The sequence below is a fragment of the Macaca nemestrina genome, chromosome X (assembly GCF_043159975.1).
Source record: "Macaca nemestrina isolate mMacNem1 chromosome X, mMacNem.hap1, whole genome shotgun sequence".
Lineage (NCBI taxonomy): Eukaryota > Metazoa > Chordata > Mammalia > Primates > Cercopithecidae > Macaca > Macaca nemestrina.
In genome coordinates this window covers 108,364,414-108,389,702 of record NC_092145.1, presented here as the reverse complement: position 1 = coordinate 108,389,702, position 25,289 = coordinate 108,364,414, and the positions used below count along the sequence as shown (strand labels likewise).

General features: G+C 50.3%; 1 protein-coding gene, 1 long non-coding RNA gene and 1 other non-coding gene across 7 annotated transcripts; 1 reads left to right on the top strand and 2 right to left on the bottom strand.

Moving 5' to 3' along the window:
• Nucleotides 1-2,100: 2,100 nt before the first annotated feature.
• Nucleotides 2,101-8,123, top strand: LOC139360702 (uncharacterized). Of its 2 annotated transcripts, XR_011618195.1 has the most exons (4): nt 2,101-2,978; nt 6,494-6,569; nt 6,783-6,926; nt 7,459-8,123. It is a non-coding gene; the product is annotated as an uncharacterized lncRNA (long non-coding RNA). The 2 variants fall into 2 exon arrangements; XR_011618194.1 differs by lacking the exon at nt 2,101-2,978 and having other exon boundaries at nt 4,584-6,569.
• A 5,487-nt stretch (nt 8,124-13,610) lies between these two features.
• LOC105466789 (melanoma-associated antigen D4) lies at nt 13,611-21,042 on the bottom strand. 4 transcript variants are annotated; one of them, XM_011715878.2, is made up of 13 exons: nt 20,899-21,042; nt 19,738-19,948; nt 18,650-19,483; nt 18,035-18,238; nt 17,868-17,931; nt 17,594-17,673; nt 17,115-17,206; nt 16,411-16,490; nt 16,283-16,325; nt 15,829-15,891; nt 14,770-14,884; nt 14,018-14,448; nt 13,611-13,822 (listed from the first exon to the last, which is right to left on the bottom strand). In XM_011715878.2, exons 2-13 carry the CDS (start codon nt 19,945-19,947, stop codon nt 13,813-13,815), a joined length of 2,226 nt encoding a protein of 741 aa, XP_011714180.1. In that variant the 5' UTR covers nt 19,948; nt 20,899-21,042; the 3' UTR covers nt 13,611-13,812. The 4 variants fall into 4 exon arrangements, with proteins under 4 accessions (XP_011714180.1, XP_011714179.1, XP_070944384.1 ...); XM_011715877.2 differs by having other exon boundaries at nt 19,738-19,978; nt 20,899-21,040; XM_071088283.1 differs by lacking the exon at nt 20,899-21,042 and adding an exon at nt 20,205-20,387 and having other exon boundaries at nt 19,738-19,978.
• LOC139360906 (small nucleolar RNA SNORA11) lies at nt 15,130-15,257 on the bottom strand. The gene has a single exon (XR_011618490.1). It is a non-coding gene; the product is annotated as a small nucleolar RNA SNORA11 (small nucleolar RNA).
• Nucleotides 21,043-25,289: the final 4,247 nt, after the last annotated feature.

The following is a 25,289-nucleotide window of genomic DNA, read 5'->3' as shown; positions in this document are numbered from 1 at the left end:
TTTTAAATTACATGGTTGTGATAGTTGCACAACTTTCTGTTTTCTAAATTTTATTTTATTGTACTAAGAACACGTAACATGAGATCTGCCCTCACTAAAATTTTAAGTGCAGAATGCCATATTGTTAACCATAGGCACAGGCTTGTACAGGAGATCTCAAGAATGTATTCCCCTTGCACAATGGAAACTTTATACCCATAGAACAGCAACTCCCTGTTTCCCCCTCCCTCAAGGTTCAAGCAGCCGACATTGCACTCTGGTTTTTAAGATTGACTATTTTAGACAGCTGAAATATTTAGAACCCACATTATTTGTGTGTGATGGCAGGAATTCCTTCTTCATGGAGGCTGAGTAATGTGCCATTTTATGTATATACCACATTTTTAATATGCATTCATCTGTCAATGAACATTTAGGTTGTTTCCATATTGTTTTAAAATTTTGACTGTTAGATGTAATGCTTCTTATATTCCCTTCAAGGTCCTGATTTCAATTCTTTTGGTTATATACCCAAAAGTGGGATTGCCAGATCATATGGTCATTCTATTTTTAATTTTCTGAGGAACCACTATGGTGTATTCCATAGTGGCTGCACCATTTTACGTGCCTACCCCAGTGTGCCCGTGTTGGAATTTTTACACATCTTCTCCAAAACAACACTTGTTGTTCTTTCTTTCTTTCTTTCTTTTTCTTTCTTTCTTTCTTTCTTTCTTTCTTTCTTTCTTTCTTTCTTTCTTTCTTTCTTTCTTTCTTTCTTTCTTTCTTTCTCTTTCTTTCTTTCTTTCTTTCTTTCTTTCTCTCTCTCTCTTTCTTTCTTTTTCTTTCTGTCTTTCATTCGTTCTTTCTTTCTTCCTCTTTCTTTCTTTCTTTCTTCCTTCCTTCCTTCCTTTCTTCTTTCTTTCTTTTCTTTCTTTCTTTCTCTCTTTTTTTTCTTTTTCTTTCTTGTTTTGATAATAGCTATCTTTCAAAGTGTGAGGTGGTAGCTCATTGTGGTCTGTATTTGCATTTTTCTGATGAGTAGTGATGTTGAGCACTTTTTCATACACTGTTGGGCATGTGCATGTCCTCTCTGGAGAAACGTCTATTCAAGTCTTTTGCCCATTCTTTAGTCAGTTTGTTGTCTTCTTTTTTGGTATTGAGTTGTAGGAGTTCCTTGTATAGCTTGGATGTTAATCCTTTATCATATATATCCTTTTCAAATATCTTTTCCAATAAATCTCCTAGAAGAGAACATAGGTGAAAAGTTCCATGGCATTTGACTTGGAAATGACTTCTCGAATATGACAAAAAGCATAAGCAGCAAAAGGCCACATTAGATAGGTGAGACTATGCCGAACGAAAAACCTATGGCGAACCAAATGAAACAATCAACATGGTGAAAAGGCCACCTACAGAATGGGAGTTGCTCAACTTTTTGAATATACTAACAAACACTGCACTGTACTCTTTTAAAGGGTGAGCTTTGTGGTATCTGAATTATATCTCAGTAAAGCTGTTTCTTTTAACGAAGGAGGAAAGAATCGCTGAAGGAATTCAAAATGTTCATAACTTATTCCTAAGTTAACATACGTGCTAATATATTAGGATACAAGTTGGAGGGATATTTTTGAATTATTACAAAATGAAACCTATACGAAGACTTCCAGAAGGCTGAAAAATTAAATGTGGTAGGAGGCTTCCAAAGCGGCCTCTCTGGCAGAGTAGCAAGGTTCCAAGAACCATGTCAAGACAAAGCTATTTCTCAGGCATGACCTTCGTGATTGTTTTTATGTCTCAGACTCCCATGAATCCTACCTGCTTTCCAATCCTGGTTATGCAGCCCTCTTACTGATTCCATGTGCAACCTGGTATTCTTGCAGCCGGTTTTTTCTTTTGGTTGAGCAATCGTGAGTGTTTTTCTGTTGTTTCTAACCAAACATACTGATGGATACAGGAGGTGGCAGATGTAGGTGTTATTTACGTCTATAAAGTGAAAGGAAATTTCTTAGAGAAAAAATGTAGAAAAGGAGGAAACAAGGCCACAGTCTGGAGCATATCAACAAGTAGAGGAGTTTAGAAGAAGAGGAGACAGGAAATAACTCAAAGAATAGGATCTATCCTGGAAGGAAGATCACCAGAAGAGGATGGTTTCACGGAATCCACAAGATTTCAAGAGATCGATAGTGGCCAGCACGTTCAATGCTACTAAGAGGGCAAGCCAGGTCAGAGGGATGATCATTGGATTTGACATCGTGTAAGTTACTAAAGAGCATGAAAAACAAAAAAAGCATATTGGAGGACAGAAGGCCATGCAAGACATCGGAGGTGGAGATGAGGAAGTGGTGACAACCTGTTCAGACAACTTACCAGAAAAGTTTTGCTGTGAAAGGCAGCAGGTATGTAGGAGAACAGCTGGTAGGGAAGTGTTGCCAAGGGAAGGTATTTGTTTAAAATGGAGGACAGTGGAGCATAATTATATGCTGATGGGAATAACCGCTGGAGCAGGAGAATGTGAAGATGCAGAGAAACAGTGGACATCTGCAGGAATACAAACTGTGAAACAGTGAGGGGTAAAGATAGGATCAACCAGAGAGGCTGACTTTGTTGAAAATATGAGCCACCAGCCCCATGCGTCATGCTCTCAGTTAAAGCCATACTGATAACCTCCATCCCCGGGGATGGCCAAACTGAGAATGAGGGATTGGCAGGGCAGACATGTCCAGAGGATGAGAAAATGAAGTTTGAAGTCCACAGGATCCAGGCTGAGTAACGAAGGTTAATGTAAACTGACAAATTCAAACTTTGAGAAATGTATCGGTCAGAGATATTTTTAATTTTTTAAATTTAATTTTATTTTTTTCTGCAGATGGGGTCTCGCTGTGATGCCCAAGCTGGTCTTGAACTCATGGCTTCAAAGTGTAGCCTCCCAAAGCTCTATGCAGTGGTGCTGTCATAACTCACTGCAGCCTCAAACTCCTGGGCTCAAGTGATCCTCCCGCGTGAGTCTCCCGAGTAGCTGGGACCACAGATGCGTGCCACCATATAAGGCTAATTTTTTCGATTTTTATAATTTTAGAGATGAGGTCTCGCTACATAGACCAGGCTCGTGTCCAACTCCTGGCCTCAAACAATCCTCCTGCCTCAGTGTCTTGCATAGCTGGGGTTATAGGTGTGAGCCACTGCACAGAGCTAGGTGAGGGATTATGTGACACTCATAGCTCCTTAGTGTTTGGGGATTGTCTCTGGCTGTTCATGTGTTCACAGTGAGGTGGAGAGATAGACAGATCCCATTACTGAGAAATAAAGAAATCCCTACAATGAAGCAGATTAATGGAGGGGACTTCCTCCTTTCCAGGGAGAGAAAAGGGCAGTGCTCAAAACCGGAAGAAAAGCCATGAACAGGAATTCACCGGAAATGGAATGTCCTCAGAAGATCTTATCTTTTCCGTGGGAGGCAGGGGGTGGGTGATTCTTTTTGGATTCTAGCAGCATGGATACTTAGCCATCGCTCGCCAGTAGTTTGTTCCACTGTCATTTCATGTAGTCACTATTGATCCTTCACTGAAGTCTGTAACTGGCATAGCGTCTACAGTCCTGTGAGTGGTGTTTTTGGGGATTTAAGGAGCAGAGCAGACAAGCGAAGCGTTGCCTTCCTGGCATTGCCATTCCCCATTGGTCCTTCTCCAAGGGAAACTGGTCGTGGTCATCCAGACAGAGACCAGCAGCCGAGTGGATCTGAGATCCCCTGAGAGGGGTGTGAAACACAGGGGAGTCACTGGCAGGTGAGCACTCAGGAGTGCATATGAGACAAACCCCCTGACCCAGAGGAGACTGGATGTCGCGCAACATCCGTGGAGGTCGGGAAGATGGGCAGGACTTCATGTGGTTCCTTCTGGCGTAGGGCATGGCTATGGGTGTGGGTTGCACCATTGCAGTGAAGTGGAGTTTTTTTAGATATTTTGGACTGAGGGGTTCCAGGACATGGGAAATGGAGGGCGGCTGGGTCCCAGGAGAGGAGAGTACAGCTGGACAAAGGGACTTCTGAGACTTGCTGGAATAGACGGAAAGAAGAGAGGGGAAGTTGGGGGCATTTGCCCAGCTTGTGAGTTGTTGTTTATCACAAATTTATAGTGTGGGACGTCTCATGTCTTGCCTGGCACCCTGTTTGTCCAGCCTCTGGTAAGGGGAGCCAATACACAGGAGGTGGTGGGCTTCTCAGGAAGAGGGGCAGGGAAGAGGCCTCTCATTAGTTGGGCTGCTTCCAGAAGTGGGAGACTACCAGAAACCTCCCTCCTTGGAGTCTCCCCAAGGCTCGGCGGAACAGGAGTGTGGCAGGAAGGGGGAGTCCTAGGAACTGGTCCCATGGTATGGGCGGAGGTCTCCCAGGCCACAGAGGAGAAGAGGGAGGAGGTGTGTCCTATGTGACTCTGGCAGGAAGGATCAGGGAGCCCTTCTGAGACAGCGCTTCTGAAATCGGGCTGGCTGGAACTTTCTGTCAGAAAATCGGAATGACTGAAAAAACTCCGCTACTATGATAGAGGCCAGAGGGTGGGAAAGAGGAAAGTGAGTTGGGGTAGCGGGAATCCTAGGTTCCACAGGCATGGTTTACAGGTACAATACATTGTTGGTAACATGATGGCTCGGGGACAAACAAGCCTGTCTCCAAGCCGTGCAGGTGCATTGAGAGGATGTAGAAATTCTGGATTCATATCGGGCCCGTCTGCATTTCTGCCCTCCTCCCCCCAGCATTGAGGGGAGGGCAGGGTAGAACTAAAGCAAATGTTCTTTTCAATCCCTGAATAGGGGCTTGCGTACCTCAGAGGAAGACAGAACACGCACATTTCTCTGCGTTTGTCTTTGTCTCATCCTTAGTCTCTAGACCATTAGCCCCTGTTGCCATGGGAACTGAAGCTGAGTGTCTGATGCATTCATTGGGCTGTGGGAGAAAAGCAGAGTTGGTCCTTGAAATAAAGGCCCCTGGGAGAGGGGATTCTAGCAAGGCAGTCACATCGAAAGAATTCACAATTCCCACAGAGGTATTGATCCCTGCGATTATTAGTACACACACACACACCCCACACACACACACTCCCACCCCATACACACACACACAGGCTTCATCCCGAACAGAGATGATGTACGGTGCATCACACTGGCTGGCCCGTAGGGCTCTTGTGGGAGAGGCCAGGTCTCTGCCACCATGAAAGGGGTTGCAACTGATACAGTCAGGGAGGGATCCCAGGAAGGGGAGTGATTCCCTTAAATTTGCTTGTTGAAACAGGCAGGGTAAAGGAGGATCCGGTGCAGAGCTTGGATTCATCAGAGGTGGCGGCTGATGTGACCGGTCGCCCTGTTTGGGTGGGAAGGCCCCGAATGACACATACAGCCAGGCAAGAGCGGTCCCGTGCACCCTTTGCTCTTGGCTTATCCAGCTCCTCCCTCTGAGATAGTCCCACAGGGAGCCCCAGATTGACCTGGGATGGGGATCCCCTCTTTCCAGAGGCACAGTAGAGTTCTCAACGCTGGCAGTTTTCTCCTCCTTACCCTTTCTCCCTCACTGCCCCTTCATCTTGCCCCCCGCTCATCAATCACCCTTTGGTAAAGGACCTCTCCCCTTGTTCCTCTCTCTTTACTCCCTCATCCATTCCTCTACACTCCTTTCCTCTTTCCTCTCTCTTCCTACCTCACTTCAGCCTCCGTCATCACCCCTCATCTCCCCTCTCTGCTCTCTCGCCTCCATGCCTTGTCTTTCCCTTTGTCCTCCCTCCGAGTTCCCATATCCCTCACTGCCCTTTCTCTCCCTCTTTCCTTTCGCATGTTGTCCTCCCTGGTTTTCCCCTCCTTTTGCTTTTTCCTTCTCTCTACGCCGTTCCTTCCCCTCACCCTCCCCACCCTCCCTTCCCCTGATACTTACCCAGTGACTAATCCTTAGTTCCTTAAGTGGCACTGGGCGTAACGTGGGCCCTATGTGTTTAGCTTTCAGCCTCGGAGGGCAGTACATCCTAAAGTGAATCACCAACTTAATTATTCCTCTGCAAATTATCATCAGTGATATGAGATTCAACGACAAGGAGCTGTGAGAGTGCACAGGAAGGGAGCTCATTTCTGGGGTGGGCTCAGTGAAGAAAATGTCATTGATGATAGTCTCTGTTCTGCCATCCACCATCCTCTGCTTGCCTCTTTCTGTCACTGCCTTCCCTTTTATGTTGGGGACAACTCTCCTCTTCTATCTTTTGCAGCAGGGTGGGACTCCTCTCATGGTGTCCTGCCCTCCACACCCCAAAGTGTGAGTTCTCATGAAGTCCAACCGGATGCCCATTCCCTGCAACCGGAGCACCCAACAGACCAAAGAGCACGAGGGGTAGTTTCAACTCGCCCGGGGACCCTTGTTCTTGCTCCCAGGTTCCCCAGGGCACCTTTGGTCATGTACTTCACTCACCTCTTCTCTTTTTCACCTTCACTTCTCCCTTCTCTTCCCCCTCCCTCTTTCCTGGCTGCATCCTTCTTTCTTAAGGCTTTACCCCATAAAGACAAAGAAACTGGCTGAGGAGACAAAAGAAAGAAAGTAGCAGAAGCTGGTAAGGAAACAGGTGAGTGACATCTGACTTAGCTGATTAAGAGAGCTTGATCCTTTTGAAGGGCGTGGCGGGTGCTTGCTCTGTCGCCCAGGCTGGAGTGCAGTGGTACGATCATAGCTCCCTGTATCCTCGAGCTGCTGAGCTCAAGGGATCCTCCAGCCTCAGCCTCCAGAGTAGCTGGGACTACATGTTAATTTTTTTTTTTTTAATGTTTTGCTTTTTTAGAGACAGGGTCTCACTTGTGTTGCCAAGAGAGCTTGAGCATCAACTGGCAGTGAGGACAGCCGGAAAGCAACCGACTTACCCCTCTCACCAGACCTTCCAACTGTCTGCCACACTGGCATTGCCGTGTATCCCTGCATCTTGTTGGTAATGGTGGGGGCTGTAAATTGCATGATTGCTCTAGAAAGTGTAGTTAAAAATCACTTAGACACCCAGATCCCCTCTCAGCTCCTCGTAGCATGACAAATCACTCTCCCCCAACTCTGGGAGTTGGAGGACAAATGTACTGTCTGCACAGCATGAACCAGCAGATTTATGGGCTTTGGAACTTCAGACTCACTTGAAGGCATACATCCCAACCCAGCGTAGGGATTTCAGTTGCTGTCTACAGCAATCTGCAGTCCCTCACCTCCGCTGGAGTTTGGCGTCCAGATTGCTGGCATCTTGCCCCTTCTCAGAGACGCAGGAGAGTCTTCCTGTGTAATCTAAACTTCCCTAGAGAGGAGACTTAGTAATATTGGCAGGCAAAGACCTCTGGAGTTTGCTTCGTTAGTAAGCTCAAAACATTTTCTCATTTCAACGTTAGTTTTTCTTAGAGCCATGGGTTACTAAGGAGGATGTTTCTTAATTTACAAACACATATGGGGGTTTGTAATGATCTTTTGTTATTGATTTCTAGATCCCATTGTGGCATTGTGGTCAGAGAATATACAACTCGCTGAAGAATCCATTGTTTATGGACATTCCTGGGATTGTATTCATTTAAATATCTTTATGTACATTGTAGTGGAATATAATACAAAAATGGAGTTGCATGAAAAATGAAGGTACCGCTCAGTAAATGGTTCCACAGGGACATCTGATCCCCTACGATCTGGGTTAAGAAATGGTGTACTGTATTGCTGGCAGCTCAAAAGCACTCTCATGCCAGTCACTCTTGTCTTCCACCTCGGCCAATCTAACCACTCTTGTGACTTTTAACACTTGAAGATAATCCCGCCTGTTTGTGAACGCATTACACGTACGTAGAATCAGTACAGTACATATTTTACAGTACATATTTTATAATCTGGGTTTCTCTTGGTTTTTCAGTAAGGTTTTTCTCCTTACTATTGACTTCTGTCGTGCTGTGTAGCTGAATTTCGTTTCTTTGCCTTCCTGCGCAGTATTTTGAATTGTATGACAATGCCACAATTTATTCGTGCCTTTTATTTCTAATGGACTCTTCAGTAGTTTCCAGCGCTGGAGTGTTAGTGTTATTATTGTGGTGCACGTTCACAAGGATGTCCTTTGGTTGACATGCTTATGCATTTAAGGCTGTGCTTGCAGGACTGCTTTGATTACTTTTTCTTCCTTCATAGCACTGTAAGTGGTGACAGTGGATGTAGCGGTTTGTATTTATTTATTTATTTATTTATTTATTTATTTATTTATTTATTTATTATTTTTCCCTGATCTCAGAGGGAAAGCTGTCAACATGTCACCAGTAAGTATCGTTGTTTTCGGAGGCTTTTAAAAAATATTCCAACTGAATCAAGAGCGTTTCCTTTTATTTGCAGTTGGCTAAGAGGTTTCATCATAAGTGCGTGGTCATTTTAAAAAATCAAACCCATGAAATACCCTTCCTGCATCTGTAGGGAATATCCTATTTTTTCTCTTTCACACATTACTTCTGAGAGATAGATTTTTCAAGCGCTGAACCGCTTCATTTCTAGAATACTCGACTTGTTTGTGATACGTTTTCATTTTTGGAGATTTAACTGATTTGTTTTGCTAATGCTTTATCCAAGATTTCTTCTTCTGTGCTTATGTGAAAGATAGGCCTGTGCATTTCATTTCTTACCATGCCCTTTAAGGTTTTTGCCTCATAAAATGGGATGGGAAGCATTTCCCCTTTTTTATGTTGCCTGGCAAGAAGGTAAGATTGACATTCTTTCCTTCACAAATGTTTTGTAGAATTAATCGGTGGCGGCATCAGAGTCTGTAGGTTCTTGTGGCTGCTGCTGTTGTTTCCTTCAGATTCCGCCCGTTTAGAATTTGTAGGACAATTCAGATGTTTCGTCTGTTTTCTGTCATTTTGTTATCCAAAGTATCACATTTGTGGGCATAAAGCTGTTCATGATTTTGAATAATGATCTCTTTAATATCTTCGTTGCCCATAGTGATGTTTTCTTAGCCACTCCAGACACTGGTTGCTTCATTATTTCTCTCCTTTTTGTTCAGGCCCACACAAGGCATGTCTTAATCACATCATCTTTACAAAAAAACCACCTCTGGCTGTGTTGTTTTATCTTTAACTGATTTGTACTTTTATTGTTATTTCATTTCTTCTGCTTTCTTCAGGTTTAATCTGTTGCTCAGCATGGTTGGGAAAGATGCAAATGTTGTGTCTTTCTTTTTCATGCAATCTAGACAATTAAAATATATCCCATAAGTTTTCATCAGGTTCAAAATACTTTGTGATTTCATTGGTGATGTTTTCCTTGAGCTACGGGTTATTTAGAAAACAGGAAATTAAAAGGATGCCTTTTCTAAAGATAAAATGAAGTGAAATAAAAAGGATGCCTTTTTTATTTCATTTTCTTGCCTAATTGCCCTCCGAACTTCCGGGACTATGTTGAGAAGAAGTAGCAAAAGCGGGCATCTCTGCCTTGCTCCTGATCTTGGAGGAAAAGCTTTCACTCTTTCGGCATCTAGTACAGTGTTCACAGTGAGTATTTTATATAGGACTTTTGTAACGCTGAGGTTGTTTCCTTCTGTTCCAAGGAGTTTGAGTGTTTTTGTCACGAAGGGAGCTGACTTTTGTCAGATGCTTTTAGTGCATCAATTGAGCCGATCATGTGGTTTTGTCCTTCATTTTGTTGATACCGTACACTAAATTAGTTGATTTTCATTGATCGAAACTTCCTTGCATTCCACGAATAAATCCCACGTGGTCATGGGCCTTTCATGTGCTGTTGAACTCGGTGTGCTAGGCTTTTGTTGAATATGTATGCATAAACATTCTTTTGGGAAGTGTGTGTGGGGGTGTGTGTGTGTGTGTGTGTGTGTGTGTGTCCGTATGTTTCTGGTCCTAATTCTTCTTTAAATGTTTAGTAGAATTCTCCACTGAAGCCATCTAGTCCTGGGGTTTTCTATGTTGGGAGGTTGATGAATACTGGTTAAGTCTCCTTACGAGTTGTCGAGATCTGCTGAGATTTTTTACTTCTTCAGGAGTCAGTCTTGGCAGCGTGTATGTTTCTCAGAATTTATCTATTTCTTCTAGAGTATCAAATTTGTTGGGGTAGAGTTGTTCCTGGTCTTCTCTTTATAATCTTTTTTGTTTCTGTAGTATCAATTGTAATGCCCCTCCGTCGTTCTGAGTTTAGTTATTTGACCCTTCTGTTTTCCTCTTAATCTGCTTAACCTATGTTGACCTTTTCAGAGACACCAGCTCTTAGTTTCACTGTTTTTTTTTTCCCCTATTATTTGTCTATTCTCCATTTCCTTTATTTGTGCTCTAATCTTTATTACTTCCTTCCTTCTGCTAACTTTGGGTTTACGTTGTTCTTCCTTTTCTAGTTCTCGAAACATAAAGACAGGCTGTTGATTTGAGGTCTGTCTTCTTTTTCACTGTAAGCATTTACCACAATAAACTTCCCTCTTAACACTATGCTTTCCCTGCATCTCCTTAGTTGTGGTATGTGGTGTTTTCATTTTCATGTGTCTCAAGATGCTTTCTAATTTCCTTGTGGTCTGTTCTTTGACCCATTGGTTATTGAAGAGAGTGTTGTAATTTCCACCTATTTGTGACATTTTCAATTCTCCTTCTGGTATTGCTTTCTAGTTTCATTCCATCGTGGTCAGAAAAGATAATCGGCATGATTTCGAACCTCTGAGGTTTGTGAAGATCCTAAATGTCAACACAAAAGCTAAAGCATAAGACCTCTGGAAGAGAATTCAGGATAAAGCCTTGAAAAACTTGCTGTAGGCGAAGGACTCTTCTAGCTATGACACAGAAAGCAATAGCCACGCAAAAACACGTTAAGTGAATTTCATCAAATTTAGAAATCTGGCTTTTCATCATTAGAGAAATGAAAAAGCAAACCATTAATTGTGGCAATGTTTGCAATATATACTACCCGACAATGGAAAAGTTTGCACGCAAAAAAGCACTCTTATAATTCAGTATTAAGATGACAAATCATAATCAATGTGCCAACCATGTGAATGGTTCTTCACATGCCACACCAAACGATATGCAACTGGTCAAGAGAAGAGGCTGGGCCAAGGTCACTAGTGGAGGCAGCGGCAAAGCTGGGTCAGAGATCTCAGGCAAGTCACCTCCCTTCTCTGAGTCTGTTTCCTCAAATGCACAGTAGTAGCTCAGACGATCTTTGAGGGTGTCATGAGGTAGTGGGCAAAACGCCCTTGGCCCAGGGCCTGATGTGCACATGGGCGGGAGGGTGGGTGTCAGGAGAGAGTGCCCAGCAGGTGGGTTTATCACCCCCAGGACACTGCGAGCCCCTGGATGGCAGGAGCGGCCCACAGCAGGGCCCAGTGCATGCACCCCGACCTCAGAGGGTCCCAGGTTCAAGTCTGTGCTCTGCCACTTCCTGGCTGTGTGACTTGGGGAGAGCGTCTTCCCTCTCGGAGCCTCAGTTGGCTGAGACCATGAAATGGCCTTACTGCCCCCACCTCTCGGGCTTGCCCGAGAAATGGAAACATAGGTCCAGACAAGAAATTGTACATGAATATTCAGAACAACTTTATGCATGATATCAATAAATGGAAATGAGCGAATGCACCAATGCTCGTCTATCGCCAGGCGTGGGACAGGAGCGATCAGAAGAAGCAGGCCTGGCTGGGAGAAGGTTGTGAGTGCTGTCCACTGCCACAGCAGGGTCTCAGAAAACACTTGCTGACATGGACTGTGGGCCTTTGCGGTGTGGGGTCTACAGAAGGTCCCAGGCTGGGGGCAGGAGGGAAGCCTGCCTGGGTCTCCTGTTTGCCATGTGAGTGAGGTGGTGGCCATCTCCAGGGTGGCCGGTCTGACCCTCCTGCAGGACGCGCAGTCCAGTCCACCCCCATTTCCCACCAAGGTGCTCCTGCCTCCCTGCTCTCCTCCTCTCTTCCCAGGTGCCCTCAGCGCTGCCCCTACAGGGTAGGGGGAGTGGGTCCCTGGTGAGGCCCCAGCGCTGCAAGGTGACGTGAAAGGGGGAGTGTCCAGCAAGCCTGGAGGCCTGAGGAGGCCGTGACCTGGCCAGCACCCTGCCTCTGAGGGCTGCTTCTTGTTCCTTTCCGGTGGAGCTTTCGTATCTCAAGTGCCTTCCACACACAGTGCTCAAACTCACTCCTGTGGCTTATGGTGACGACCCCCACCCTGATCCAAGGACAGGCATGTGCCCGCTATGTGCACAAGGGTGTCTGGGGAGGTCCTGGACAAATAGCATTAAATTTATGATGCCAGGGGTGGTGTCCCAGGCATCCCTAATCTCTTCCACAGCCCAGACCACAGACCAGGAGACATAAAGGGAAGGGGACTCCATTGTGTGTGTGTGTGTGTGTGTGTGTGTGTGTTCCAGTAAAGCTTTGGGACTGGATTTCTGTCAGAGTCCCAGAATGTCAGTGTTGCCAAGCATGGACCCAAGCACCAGAGAAGCAGAAATCACAGCGACAGCCAATATGGAGACCCACCCAAAGCCTTTCTGACGGACAGCTTCTGGGGTGTGCAACCAATGCAGTCCAACGCTCACCAGGGCTCCCTATGTGGCTCCATGCTCTGCTGTTGCTGTTTTGAAATCCTTCATAGTTTTTGACAAGGAGACTCATGTTTTCATTTTCCACTGGGCCTCCCAAATTAGGCAGCCCGGTCTGGGTCAGGATCTGGCCATGGTGGAGATGGCAGCCCCTCCTGGGGAAACAGAAGCTGGGGCTGGGTGGGGAGTGGGAGGCAGGGAGCCTTCCACTGCTATGTTTTCCCTCCTTATCTAGGGCTCTGTCCTCCCAAGCCCTGGACACTACCGGGGAACTCCAGAAAGCCCTGGACACTGTCCCTGCCTGCCACTGAGCCCTTCCCAGGAGACCAAACTGTCTCTGCCCTCACTGTCTTGTACCTGAAGCATGTGCAGCCCTACCTCAGACCCCTCCAGACGTCACCCAGCCCTTGAACACACCAGGATCTAGGTAGGCCTGGTGGTGTCCTCACTGGGAGAGCCCTGCTGCTGGGGGAGAAGGGCTGTGAAGCCCCAAACAGGCCGGCGTTCCATCACCGGCAAGGGGCTGTGTACGTGTGCACCGTGCGTTGTTTTTATTACATCCTGCTCCCTCAGCAATCACAGCCCCTCCTTCTACCCACTGGAGGGCTGCGAACATCACTGCGGGGCCCACCTCATTGTCTGTCAGACTCGGTACCGAGGACGGGGTCCTGAACTGTGAGGATGATGAGCCAAGGGTTCCAGAACATCGTCTCCAAGGAGGGGGTGTGGGAGGTGGATCCTGGTGAGAGCCTTGGACCCTGTCCCTCGGCGGGAGGGGCAGTGGCACCAAGCTGCAGTCTTCCACCCAACCCCTGCTCTGGCCGCCCCCCTTGCCATGTCCCTGGGGCTGCTGAGCAAGGAAGGCTTCTAGAAAATCACATAACCGTGAGCACTGGGGCCTCTCCAAACTCCTGGTCGCACACTCAAGTGTAACCAACCTCTGCACCTCCCAGCATCCCACCTGTCCCTGTGGGTCTTTTTGGCAGAGGTGGGGCCCACCTATCCCAGAGAGCCTGAAGAAGTTTCCTTGCTACAAGCCCAAGCACGGCCAGGTATAGCACCGGGTGTGCAGGTAAAGGAAGAAACGTCCAAATTAATTTTGCAACTTTAATGTAACACTGATACCCAAAACATGAAAGCGCAAGGAAAAGCACAAAATGAAAGCAGGAAGAGCAAAGAGAGCTTCATCTTGCGTGCCACCTCTGACTGACAGGAAGAAGCTGCCTAGGGTGCTGTGTCGAGAAGGAATCTGAGAGGAGGCACTCTGGCTTGGCCAGTAAGATCGCTGCAGTTCGTCAACGGTGCCTGTAAAAGCACAAGAAACCAAAGTGACAACATCCATGGACACATGCGAACCAGGGAGGGATATACGTAACAAAATAAGTGTCCGTCCATGCTGTTGCCGTTGCCCGCAACGCCCCCATCCCGGCCCTCCCTCTGACATCTCACCCCCCTCCGCAGCCCTCCTGCAGAGTCTCATTTCTCTGCTGAAACTCTTACTGGATCCAGGAGAAGAAGCTGGCGCCAGCTCTGGCGGCATTTCTGGTCCGGATGGTGGAGCTGGTGCTAGGGCCATCTAGGACGCTGGTGCTGGCCCCTCCATTGGTGCCACTGCTGACACCAGCTCTCCACGTGGCCCTCCTGTTGGCACGGTTGCTATTCAGAATGTACTGATGGTATCTGGCCCAGAAAGCAAAGGGGATCCTGGCCCAGGCGTCGCCAAAATCTCCGTCCTCATCCCAGGTCAGGAGCTCGACTTGTATGTCATCCCAGCTCCACCGTCCAATCAGAGCTTCGTCCCCGATATTCATCTGGGCCCTCATCTGGGCCCTGGCATGTTCCTCGGCCATATCCACATCCATTGTCTTGAAAGCATCATCCACAGCCTCCAAGAAATGAGCCTTCCATTCCCGGGGGTCTCGGTTCTGATTCTGCGGAGGAAAAGGGCAAGCATAGACACAGAGCTACCCCACAGTGGCTGAGCACCCACGGCCCGCCTCACCCCATCCCGTGTGCTTTGCGCAATGACGGCAAAATCAGGACCACAGGGATCAGGGGCTCCTACTATCCTGTGCCAGACCTGGGATTTTACCCCATCTGTGACCTTGCGTAGGGTGTTCAGGTGCCTCTGTGAGTGTTCGGTACCCTCACTGGAATATGGGGTAATGGGAAGGAGGCCTCGACCAAGAAACAAGCAAGGTATGGAGAGCACCACCCCCGGTGCCGGGCACCCGACAGAGGCTCTCCCTTACCTGGGCGATGAATCTCAGGACCCTCATCTTGCTGGTCTCATGGCGGGCTCGCAGGCCCCAGAGGAATTCATACTCAGGTGGGTTGCTGTTAGGGATCTTCTTGTATTCCAGGTACCTTGGCATGAGAGGAAAGTGAACTTTGCTTCTAGCCAAGCAGACCTGTTGCTGAACGGATGGGTTCCAGGGGGCCCCTCCTCAACCCGATGCTGCAGCTCAGCTCCTGGAAGAGGACTGCCCTGCCCCTCCAGCCCTTCACTCATTCCCAAACCCACTCCCAGGACTTCTGCCCGCAAAAGTGAGGCCTTCAAAGCCTTTTGCCATTGGTCCTCCCCGGAAGCCATGCGGAGGTGCAGGGGGGCCACATGTAGGGCATTTGTCTGTAGGGAGGCCACAGGTTTGTGCCCCTCATCACCATGGCCCCAGCTTCCTGTTGGGTGTGTTGTAAACAGAGGAGCCATTCTTCAGGCCGCCTGCTCTGAGCACACCCCACCTTGAGGGTCTTGGCCACACCCCGGCGGAGCCCTGGAGAGGCCCACCAGAGGAAACGACTGGAAAGGAAGAAACAGTCAGCCAGGAGAAGCGTGCTCCAGGCATCCTCCTCAAGTCCTGACCCTTTGTTGGTGTGCATGCGCGCCTGTGCGTTGGCAAGTCCTCCAGGGACGGGGAGAGGGTGGGCCCTGGCCTGAAAATCAGGAGAGTCGGGCTGAGGCCCTTACCAGCTGGGAGCCACGCTCAGAGGCGTCCCCTCTCTGAGCTCCAGGTTCCTTAGGTGTAAACCAGGGGGAACTCTCGTGTCAGTCTACAGGGCAGGTGCTCAAGGAGATGGTGGCCGTTATCACACCCCACACCGTGTTCTCAGGTGACGTGCGCTCCCTTTTCCCAAGACCCCCCTGACCTTCGGCTCCCCACACGCTCGCATACCCCCACTGCCACTCACTCCCAGGCCAGAGGCACCCAGCCCTCCAGTTGAAGATGTGGGATAGGGAACTGCTTTCTCAGCCAGACCAGCACACAAGGGATGCTCGAGTGAGAGTCGCAGTTAGCTCAGGTGATACTTACTTCTGCTTCACAAAGTCATCTGTGATGAGCTTCCTCAGATCGCCGAGGAATGGGTGCCTCACCCTGAGGGCCAGGAAAGGAATCCATGAGCAGAGGCGGTGGCAAGGGCCCTCCCTAGCATGACTATGACTTCCCAGCCCACGGGGAGTCGCCGTGGAGGCCTGGGCATGGAGCAGAGGCCAGAGGACTGTTGGTCAGGGATGCCCCGGGTAGGGATTTGATGGAGCTCCTGACTCTGACTGTCTCTCTTAGATGTCATCTGGGGCCACAGAGCAGAGAGGGGACCGAGCAGCGTCCGGCACTGCTTCCCCGCCCGCCCCGGTGAGACCCTTTGCTCTCTACCGAGCCCAGGGCGCCCCACACCCTTGCGCCAGACCACCAGGCTATTGCAATCCCGGGACCTCTTTGGCCAGAGGATAGCACCGAGGGGAGGAGCTGGAGAGGCCAATCATACCCAGGGCGCAGTCCCATCTTGCGTAGTGCCTCCCAGAGGACAGCTGCGAGGGGAGAGGAGGTACGAGAGTTTGGCACCCAGAAGATGAGACTATGGGCAGCCCCCCAGTGGCAGGTCCAGCCACTCACCCTCGCTGGCACGGTTGCCATTCATGAAGATGACGCCCAGAATCACCAAGAGGAGACTCAGCCTGGGAGTGTCCTTGGTTCTAAAGGTGTAGAAAGAGAAATCCTGTGTAGCAGCTATTTGCCTGAGAGACACCACCAGGCTCTCCCAACTAGCCTCTCTCAGGTTTCCCAGCTTGAGGGGAACTCTTCCCAGGACAGGCACAGTTCACTAGCTGCTGGCAGACCATTCGCACCTCCGCCTGAGACTTAATCACCTCCTCTATAACATGGGTACTAACACTTCCCTGACAGGGTTCCGCAGAGGACAGGGCGAGGCAGGGAGCCGAAGCTCTGCAAATGGCAAACGTGTGTCCAGAGATGGCTCCAGACCTTTCCTGCTCCTTCCACATCAGGACCTACACTGAAGAGGAAGCTCTCCCGTAGGCCAGCTCTGCCGGGTCCAGGCCAGGCAGGCAGGAGGAAGAGGCAAGCCACTTTCCTCCGAAGCTTTGGGGGTAAAGCCCGGCAGCAGCTTGGGGAGACCTGACGGCAGCAAGGCCTCACCCCAGGCTATCATTCCTTTCATCCAGCAGTCACCAGGCAGCCCTCACTGTGTGTGGGAGCCGTGCACCGCACTCAAGCCCCGTCTTCCTGCTTCACTGAAGGGGTGTGGGCAGGGAAGGGACACCACCGAGGAAGGCCACAACCCGCTTTCCCTTTCTTACTTTCCAAGGAGGCGAGCTGAGGAGTCCCGTGTGCAGACAAGAATATACAGGTGTTCTTCCTTGTCGATCTCCTTCAGGTGGATCCCAAACTTCTACATGGGGGAGAAAACAGAGTGTGAGATCCAAACCCCATGCTGGGCAACCTGCCGGCAGACAGTGATTCCCTGTTAGAACTGCTCCTCAGCAAGGAATCCAAACTCGTGAGCGAGGGCGGAAGAAGACAGCACACGGAGGACCTTCGCTGTGGGAGCTGACGCTGGCAGAGGCCATGAGACCCACCTCGCAAGATGGCGAGACACTCAGAGAGCATGAGAGAGAGAAACCAAGGGCAGGAAGCACGAGTCAAACCGCCAGTGCAGTGGAAGCTCAGAGTCGGAGAGGTTAGAGATGGCTCCAGAGACTGGGCCTTGAGGGGCTGCAGGGTCGCCCCACCCTATGCCCGCTCTTCCTCCACAGAGCTACTCCCATCCCGCACCCACCTTTTCCAGGGTGTACGTTGCTCGTTCAATGATCTCAGGGAAATGTTCATCATATTCTCTGATGACATCCTTCAGCATGTCTGCAGGAGGGGGAAGAGTTCGAGAAAGCACCTGGGCTGAGCAGGGGTCATAGAGCTGTAGCCCCTTGGTCAACCCTGCCGAGGGTGGTGCAGCCAGGAGCCCGTCCTGTGGCGACGGAGGGGACCAGCCGCAGCACCCAAGCAAAGGGATGCCCACAGACTAGGGGATGGCGAAGGGGGCACAGGCTGCCTACCTGCACGCTTGATGGGGATCTTCTTGTAGTCCTTAATCATCAGGTATTTTACCAACTTATTTGCCTGGAGAAGGAGGAACACGCGGGGAGGTCAAGGCATGGGTGAGGGCAGAGACATGGCCCACAAGGGAGGAGAGGAGGGAGATGGGGGAGGGTGGGCTTCTTACCCTCTCTTGCAGAAGCGTCACGTTGCGGGGCGGCAGGCACAGTACGTGCCTTGAGGGTATCTGGGACCTCGGGGCCACCGGGCGCCGAGGGGCCAACTGAGCCCGCACCGTCAATGAGGGCTGTGATGCTCTCCAGGTGGGTGGGACCGCAGGAGGCTCTCTCTCCTCCTCGCTGCTCTCGTACTCATCATCCAGGTGCTTGGACTGTATCATTGGAGAGAGGAGAGACCCAGGGCTACCAGGCTCCCCGTGCCAAAGCGCCCCGCACGCACCTCACCCGTAGCAGGCTCTTGGAAATGAGAGCAGTACCAGCAGCGGCTGGCATGTGCTGCATGCTTACTAAGTGCCAGGCACTGAGCCAGCCTCTTCTCCCACCAGTCCTGAGGGTAGGGACTACGTGGAGTGAAAACATGCTCAGCAAACTTGTGTTGGAGAAACATGGACTAGCTGAGAGGAGAGGAGGGGAGGAGAGGGGAGGTGAGGAGAGAAGGAGAGGAAAGAGGAGAGGAGAGGAAGAAGGGGGAGAGGAGAGGGAGGAGAGGAGCAGGAAAGGGAGGAGAAGGAAAGGACAGGAGCAAGGGGGTGTGGAGGTGGCAGGGGGCAGGGGGATCTCACCTTCTTGGTCCTCTTGCCTCCCATCCTGGCCCAGGGCTCAGCACTGTGCTGAGCAGTGGCAGCAGCTGCGCCCTCCGGCTCAGGGATGCTCGTGGCCATCTTGGCCTTGGCAGCAGCTGCTGCCACAACGTTCTGAGGCTCCACCCACCGAGTCTTGGCCAGCGCCTTCCCTGACTTGGTGGTCTTGGGCCGGGTGGCTGCCACCTCTCTGCCAGGTCCAGTCTGGGGCACACCGGAGGCAGCACTGGAGCCCTCCGTGGCAGCCTCTTGGGCTGGGGCAGGTCTCTTGGGGCGTGGGAAGGCCATGCCACTGACCCCCGCCGGCTGAGTGAAATCAAAGACATCATTCTGACCCAGGAAGGCTGTGCTGGGCCGGGTGGTGTCCACCTCCCTGGCACACGGAGCCTGAGAGAAAGCACAGGCGCCACTAGGGCCCTCGGTAGCAGCCTCCTGGGCCGGGGAGCCTGTCTGGGACTTTGTGGAGGTTACTGGGGCCCCGGGGGCAGCCATCTCACTGGTGACTAACATCTGGGAGGTCTGCGGAGAAGCAAGGGGTGGCTCAGGGGTGGGCCCCTGAGCCTCGGCGGCGTAGGTCGTGGGCTGGGTATCCTCTCCTGAGACCTGCGGCGTGGCCACCCGGTGGCTAGCGACCACCTGAGTGAAGGCGGTACGGGCAGCGGCGGCAGCGGCCCGAGCCGCACGGTTGGAGGCGGCGGCGCGGGCTACATTGGCAGCACGGGCGGCGGTCTCATTGGCAAGTGTGTCCGGATCCAGTTGCAATGCCTCCACCAGGGTCTGGGCCAGCACAGGGTTTTCCAGTTCCCAGGGCTCATTCTGCAAGGCCAGAGAGAGGGGGTGGGGAAGGCAGGTCACTCGACGACACACTTGTGTTAGCTTGCCTGTGCTGGCCAGCCTCTTCCCAGCAGTCAGCCCTGAACATCCCAAGACCTTCCCAAATCCTCTTCTTCCGGGCAGGGGAGGAAAGGTTTGGGGAAGCTGGGCAGTCCTTTCCCACACAACCCTCCTTGCTCCCCCCTCCTCCCTCCCCCATTCACAAGGGAAAGGCCCAGGCCAGCAGGTGGCCTCACCGATAAGATGCGAAGGCCGGGACCCAAGCTTCCGAAGGCTCTGAGGATATGGATGTCAAAGCTGGTGAGGGTGCCGTAGCCACCAAACGCACCGAATTCTTCATAGTCGTTGCCTTCAACCATCTCTTCCTCCCGGACTTCGTCGCTACCCTCATCCATGTCTTCAACACTGTAGCTTTCCGATTGCACGCTGAAGCTTCCCTCAGCCATGCTGCGGGTCCCAGGGAGATGAGAGCTCAGCCTGAGAGGGAGAGTGAAGCAGCTGCAGGGGGAGGGGGCGGGATCCAATGGGAGGCGGGATCTCCCGGGAGGTGAGGGGCGACAATCATCAGGTTACTAGGCAATATTAGGCAGTAGGGGGCAGGGGGGGAGGTGGGGGGAAGACGGTTTGGCTTTCTGATGGGGTAGACCTGGTCAGGGACAGAGCCCAAAGAAAGGGACAGAGGAGGTCGCAGGAGGCGCCGCACCGAAAGCGGAGTTTAGGATGGGCAGACTCGCCATCCCAGCGGCTAGATTTGAAGAGGGGCTGTTCTGGAGGGCTGGGGTCCGAAGAGTCCCGAAGGGGATGCATTGGGGAAGAGAGAAACAAAGGGTTTGGATTTAAGGGCCAGAGAAGGGGACCGGGATGACGGGGGAGCAGATGGGAGAGCTCAGACAACGGGGACAGCGGCAAGCGGCAAGCTCTGCCAAACAGAATCCCAGGGACCTTTTGGCTAGGTCCGGGCGGGGGGCCTAGGTGGGGCTCAGACTAGAGCACTAGAGGCGGATGGAGTGGGGGCCTCAGACCTAGGTGAGGCTCCAATCGGAGCGCTGGAGATCTCAAACGCGAGGACTGGGCACTCCAGGAAGGGGGCAAGCGGTCAGCTCGGTTCGAGTAATCTAGGAGTGATTGGGGTGGGGGTGGGGCCTCCGCTCCAAGGGAGCTCAGCTCGCAGCACAGGGGTCCGCTAAAGGGGTGAGGATCCTGGGCTCCGGTTTCAGTAGGGCTCAGATCGGGGCGCCTGGGTCTGACGGTGATGGGGGCTCCTATCTAGACCTTGGGTCTAATGGGGTTCCGGTTCTGAGTGCTTGGGCTTTGTTCAGATCCGGAGGCGGAGGGAGGGCGCAGCGTGTCGGGTTCCACTCGCCCTCTCCGGGTCCTGTCTGGGGCTGGATCCTTACCTTCTCTGGGGCTCCAATGGCGTCCGTCCTCAGCACCAGGAACCCCGCAGCCGCGCCCTCGCCTACTGCTGCCAGCACAGCAGCCCGGACCACCCCGCCCCTTTTCTCCGTGCACCCCCCGCGGCTGGGTAGCCTGCGCATGCGCGGACCCCTCCAGCCCGCCCGCTTTCCCAACAAAAGCCCTTTCCTCCAGGTCTCCAGTGCGCATGCGATTCCGCGGGTGGGTGGGCGGTGGGGTCGAAGGTAGGGTGGGGGCGCTCTTCCCGCCAGACCCGCTTCACCTCTCCTCCTCCTCCTCCTACTGCGGGCGCGCACACTCATACCCTGCAGTGCAGCTCGACCCACCCAATCATCTCTTCTCAATCCCCCCACTTTTGCACAACGCTTCTCTGTCCTGCCCTGCCCTTTCACCCAAACTCCTCCAGCCTGGTCTGGGATACACTATGCCCCGTTTCCCCGGCACGACGCCTTAGGTCACAATTAGCGAGGTCTCACAATTAATAAGCTGGGTCTCTAAACTGCAACAAGTGGAAATCCTCAACCTGCGGGGCTACGAAACGGACATGGCCAGAGGATGGCACTTCGCTTTGTGTGCTTCTCCACTAGCCAACTCTCTGGCCCCCAGACGTCCTGGGAACATCTGCTTCCTCAGCTACCCTTTATGCAGCTTGTATGTCACAGAGGGATCTGTGCTGGGGCTTTTCTTCCTCTCACAACAGTGCTGGGAGGTGGATGTCAGCACCCCCATTTGACAGATCAGGAAGCTGAGGCACAGACACATTGTATGAACTAGACCACAGACCCAGGAAACAGAAAATGCAAAATTTGGGCCTGGATCTTCCGGACTCCAAAGCCCACCTCCTGCTCCTGCTGGCCTGGGGACTGAGGCACCTCCGTTTGAGTGACAGACCTCTCCCACCCCAACATCTGTCCCAAAGAAGCAAGGTTTGTGCTGTAGAAGGCCTAAGCTCATGCTCTGCATTCAGGACACAGGGAGACAGAGCCCCACCTCCTCCCCTCCCCGCCCCCCGCCTCTGCGGCTCTACGTGGGTCCATCCAGGTATGAGAATTGCTCCACCGGGTCCACTCTCTGCTTAGATTGTCAGGCCTCTTCCTTATCAGTGATACAATCACGCTGCCGCTGAGACCCTCCTGGTATCCGTCAGGACAATCGGACACCTGTGTGTCTGACTAATTACTCCACAATCTACAAGCCCAGTTCAAACTTCACTTTTGAGGTCCAAGTGCATAGTACATTCACCCTCCTATGTGACATCTCCGCTCGGATGTCTTTTGAGGCAGAAAATGCTGTCGTCTCATCTGCAGTCGAACCTGGACTGTTTGTAAAATTTGTAGTAGATTTTTATATTTGTTTTTATGTCAGCCTCACCAGAACCCCTGTGTATGAATGGAAGGTATTGCTAGGACCGCAGCTTTTACTCTCCGCTGACTGGTATCCATTCTGCCTGTCTCTGTGGCTTTCTCCAGCTGTTGTATATCAATCTCTCCTGTCATCTGCCTGTGTCTCTTTAGCCCTTCCCCTGTAACATGTCCTCTGCGGGAGAGAAACACACCCTACAAACAAAAGCCTTCAGAAAGTGCTACGTGCTAATCACTCCAAAAATCTACAACCCCAGTCTGAACTTCACTTTTGAGGTCCAAGTACATACATTCACCCACCCACGTGGCATCTCCACTTGGATGTCTCAAGGGCTCTTCATGGTTCACCTGTCCAAAACTGGTCACTTGGTATACTCACTCCTCCCATACGCTCACACATCCCCCCGCCCCACCCATCTTCACAATCTCAGTAAATGGCACCATTATCCACACAACCACTCACTCCAGAAACTGGGAGTCATCGATCACCACTCCCCCCTTTCTCATACACTGCATCCAGACAGGCTAGCTCTGAAGGGTCTCCAGAGCTGCCTCTCTGTGCAGCTGTCTCCTCTCCATTACTCCCGGCAAATTCTGGTCCTATGGACCTCTTGAGCTCTCAACTCTGTCTCCTTCACTCAGACTGTCCGCCAGGCTCTGTCCTGTTCAGCTCCCCTGTGCTGCAGCCTGCAAACTCTATCTGGGCAACAAGTTGGTGGAATTGGGTGATCAGAGTGCTCACCTGGTCAGGTTCCCTTTCTCTCCGCGATCACTGTCCCATATGCAGGTGGTGCCATAACGTCAAGCCTTATAATTTTTTTGATTTGTACGTATTTAGGCGAGACGGTAAATCCGGTTCCTGTTAATCCATCATGGCTGGAAATACAAGTATTTCACTGAGCCCTGTGCTTTCAAGATGCATCCATGTTGCCACGCATAATCTAAAGTATATCCAAGGGGCTATGCACAGAGAATCCATGGGACGCATTCCTGACATTTTACCTATCTGCTCTCCCAGAGATATATCCTTTCTCCTAAGTAACTAGAAAATCCGATAAAAACATAAGAAACATTTAGATGTCCAAAGAAATGAATGACAGCACACTTCTCATTAGCAATGTGCAAGTCAGAAGTCATGTGGCACACCATCTTTAAAATCGTGAAATAGAAATAAATGTCAACTCTTAAGTCTGTACTCAGTGAATACCTTTTTAAATGAAGTTAAAATAGGTGTTTAGACATACAGAAGTTGAAAGAATTGATCATCAATAGACTTGCACTGTAACATTTTTAAAAACTTTTATGTTTGGGGGTACATGTGAAGGCTTGTTACATAGATAAACATGTGTCACGGGGGTTTGTCGCACACATGACTACATCACCTGGGTATTGAACTCAGTATCCAATAGTTATCTCTTTTCTGCTCCTCTGCGTCATCCCACCCTCCCCCTTAAGTAGACCCCAGTGTCTGTTGTTTCCTTCTTTGTGTTCATAAGTTCTTATCATTTAGCTCCCAATTATAAGTGAGAACATGTGAGATTTGCTTTTCTGTTCCTGCGTTACTTTGCTGAGCTTATAGCCTCTAACTCCATGCATGTTCCCACGAAAGACATGGCCTTGTTCTTTTTTATGGCTGCATAATATTCCATGGTGTATATGCACCACATTTTCCTTATCCAGTCTGTCATTGATAGGCATTTGGGTTGATTCCATGTTTTTGCTATTGTGAACAGTGCTGCAGTGAATAGTCCGGGTGCATGTGTCTTTATGGTAGAATGCTTTATATTCCTCTGGTTATATACCCAGTAATAGGATTGCTGGGTCAAATGGTAGTTCTGCTTTTAGCTCTTTGAGGAATTGCGATACTGCTTTCCACAATGGTTGGACTAATGTACGCTCCCGCCAACAGTGTGTGTGGGTTTCTTTTTCTCGGCAATCTCGCCAGCATCTGCTCTTTTCTGTTTTTAGTAATAGCCATTCTGACTGTTGTGAGATGGTATCTCGTTGTGGTTTTGATTTGCATTTCTCTAGTGATCAGCGATATTGAGCTGTTTTTCATATACTTCTTGGCTACATGTATGTCTTCTTTTGAGAAGGGTCTGTTCATGTCATTTGCCCCCTTATTAACGGGGTTGTTTGTTTTTCTCTTGTACATTTGTTTAGGCTTTTTATAGATGCTGGATATTAGACCTCTGTCAGATGAATAGTGCTGCAAAAATTTTCTCCCACTTTGGAGGTTGTCTGTTTGCTCTGTTGATAGTTTCTTTTGCCGTGCAGAAGCTCTAAGTTTAATTAGATCCCATTTGTCAATTTTTACTTTTGTTGTGATTGCTTTTGGTGCCTTTGTCGTGAGATCTTTGCCCGCTCCTATGTCCAGGGTGGTATTGCCTAGGTTGTCTCCCAGGGTTTTTATGGTTTTGGGTTCTACATTAAAGCCTTTAATCCACCTCATGTGGATTTTTGTATATAGTGTAAGGGAGGGGGTCCAGCTTCAATCCTCTGCGTATGGCTAGCCAGCACCATTGATGGAATATGGAGTCCTTTTCCCACCTCTTGCTTTTGTCAGCTTTGTCAGAAAAACAGAAAAGCTTGTTGTAGATGTGCGACATTATTTATGGCCTCTCTATTCTGTTCCATTGGTCTATGTGCCTGTTTTTGTACCAGTACCAGTACCATGCTGTTCTGATGACTGTAGCTTTGCAGTACAGTTCTTTTTGCTTACGATTACCTTGGCTATCCGGGCTCCTTTTCTGGTTCCATATACATTTTAAAATAATTGTTTCTAGCTCTGTGAAGAATGTCCTTGGTAGTTTGATGGGAATAGCATTGAATCTATAAATTGCTTTAGGCAGTGTAGCCACTTTAATGACATTTGTTCTGCCTTTCCATGAGCATGGGATGTTTTTCCATATGTTCTTGCCTGCTCTGATTTCTTTGAGCAGTGTTTTGTAGTGTTCATTGTGGAGATCTTTCACCTCCCTGGTTAGCTGTATTCCTAGGTGTTTTATTTT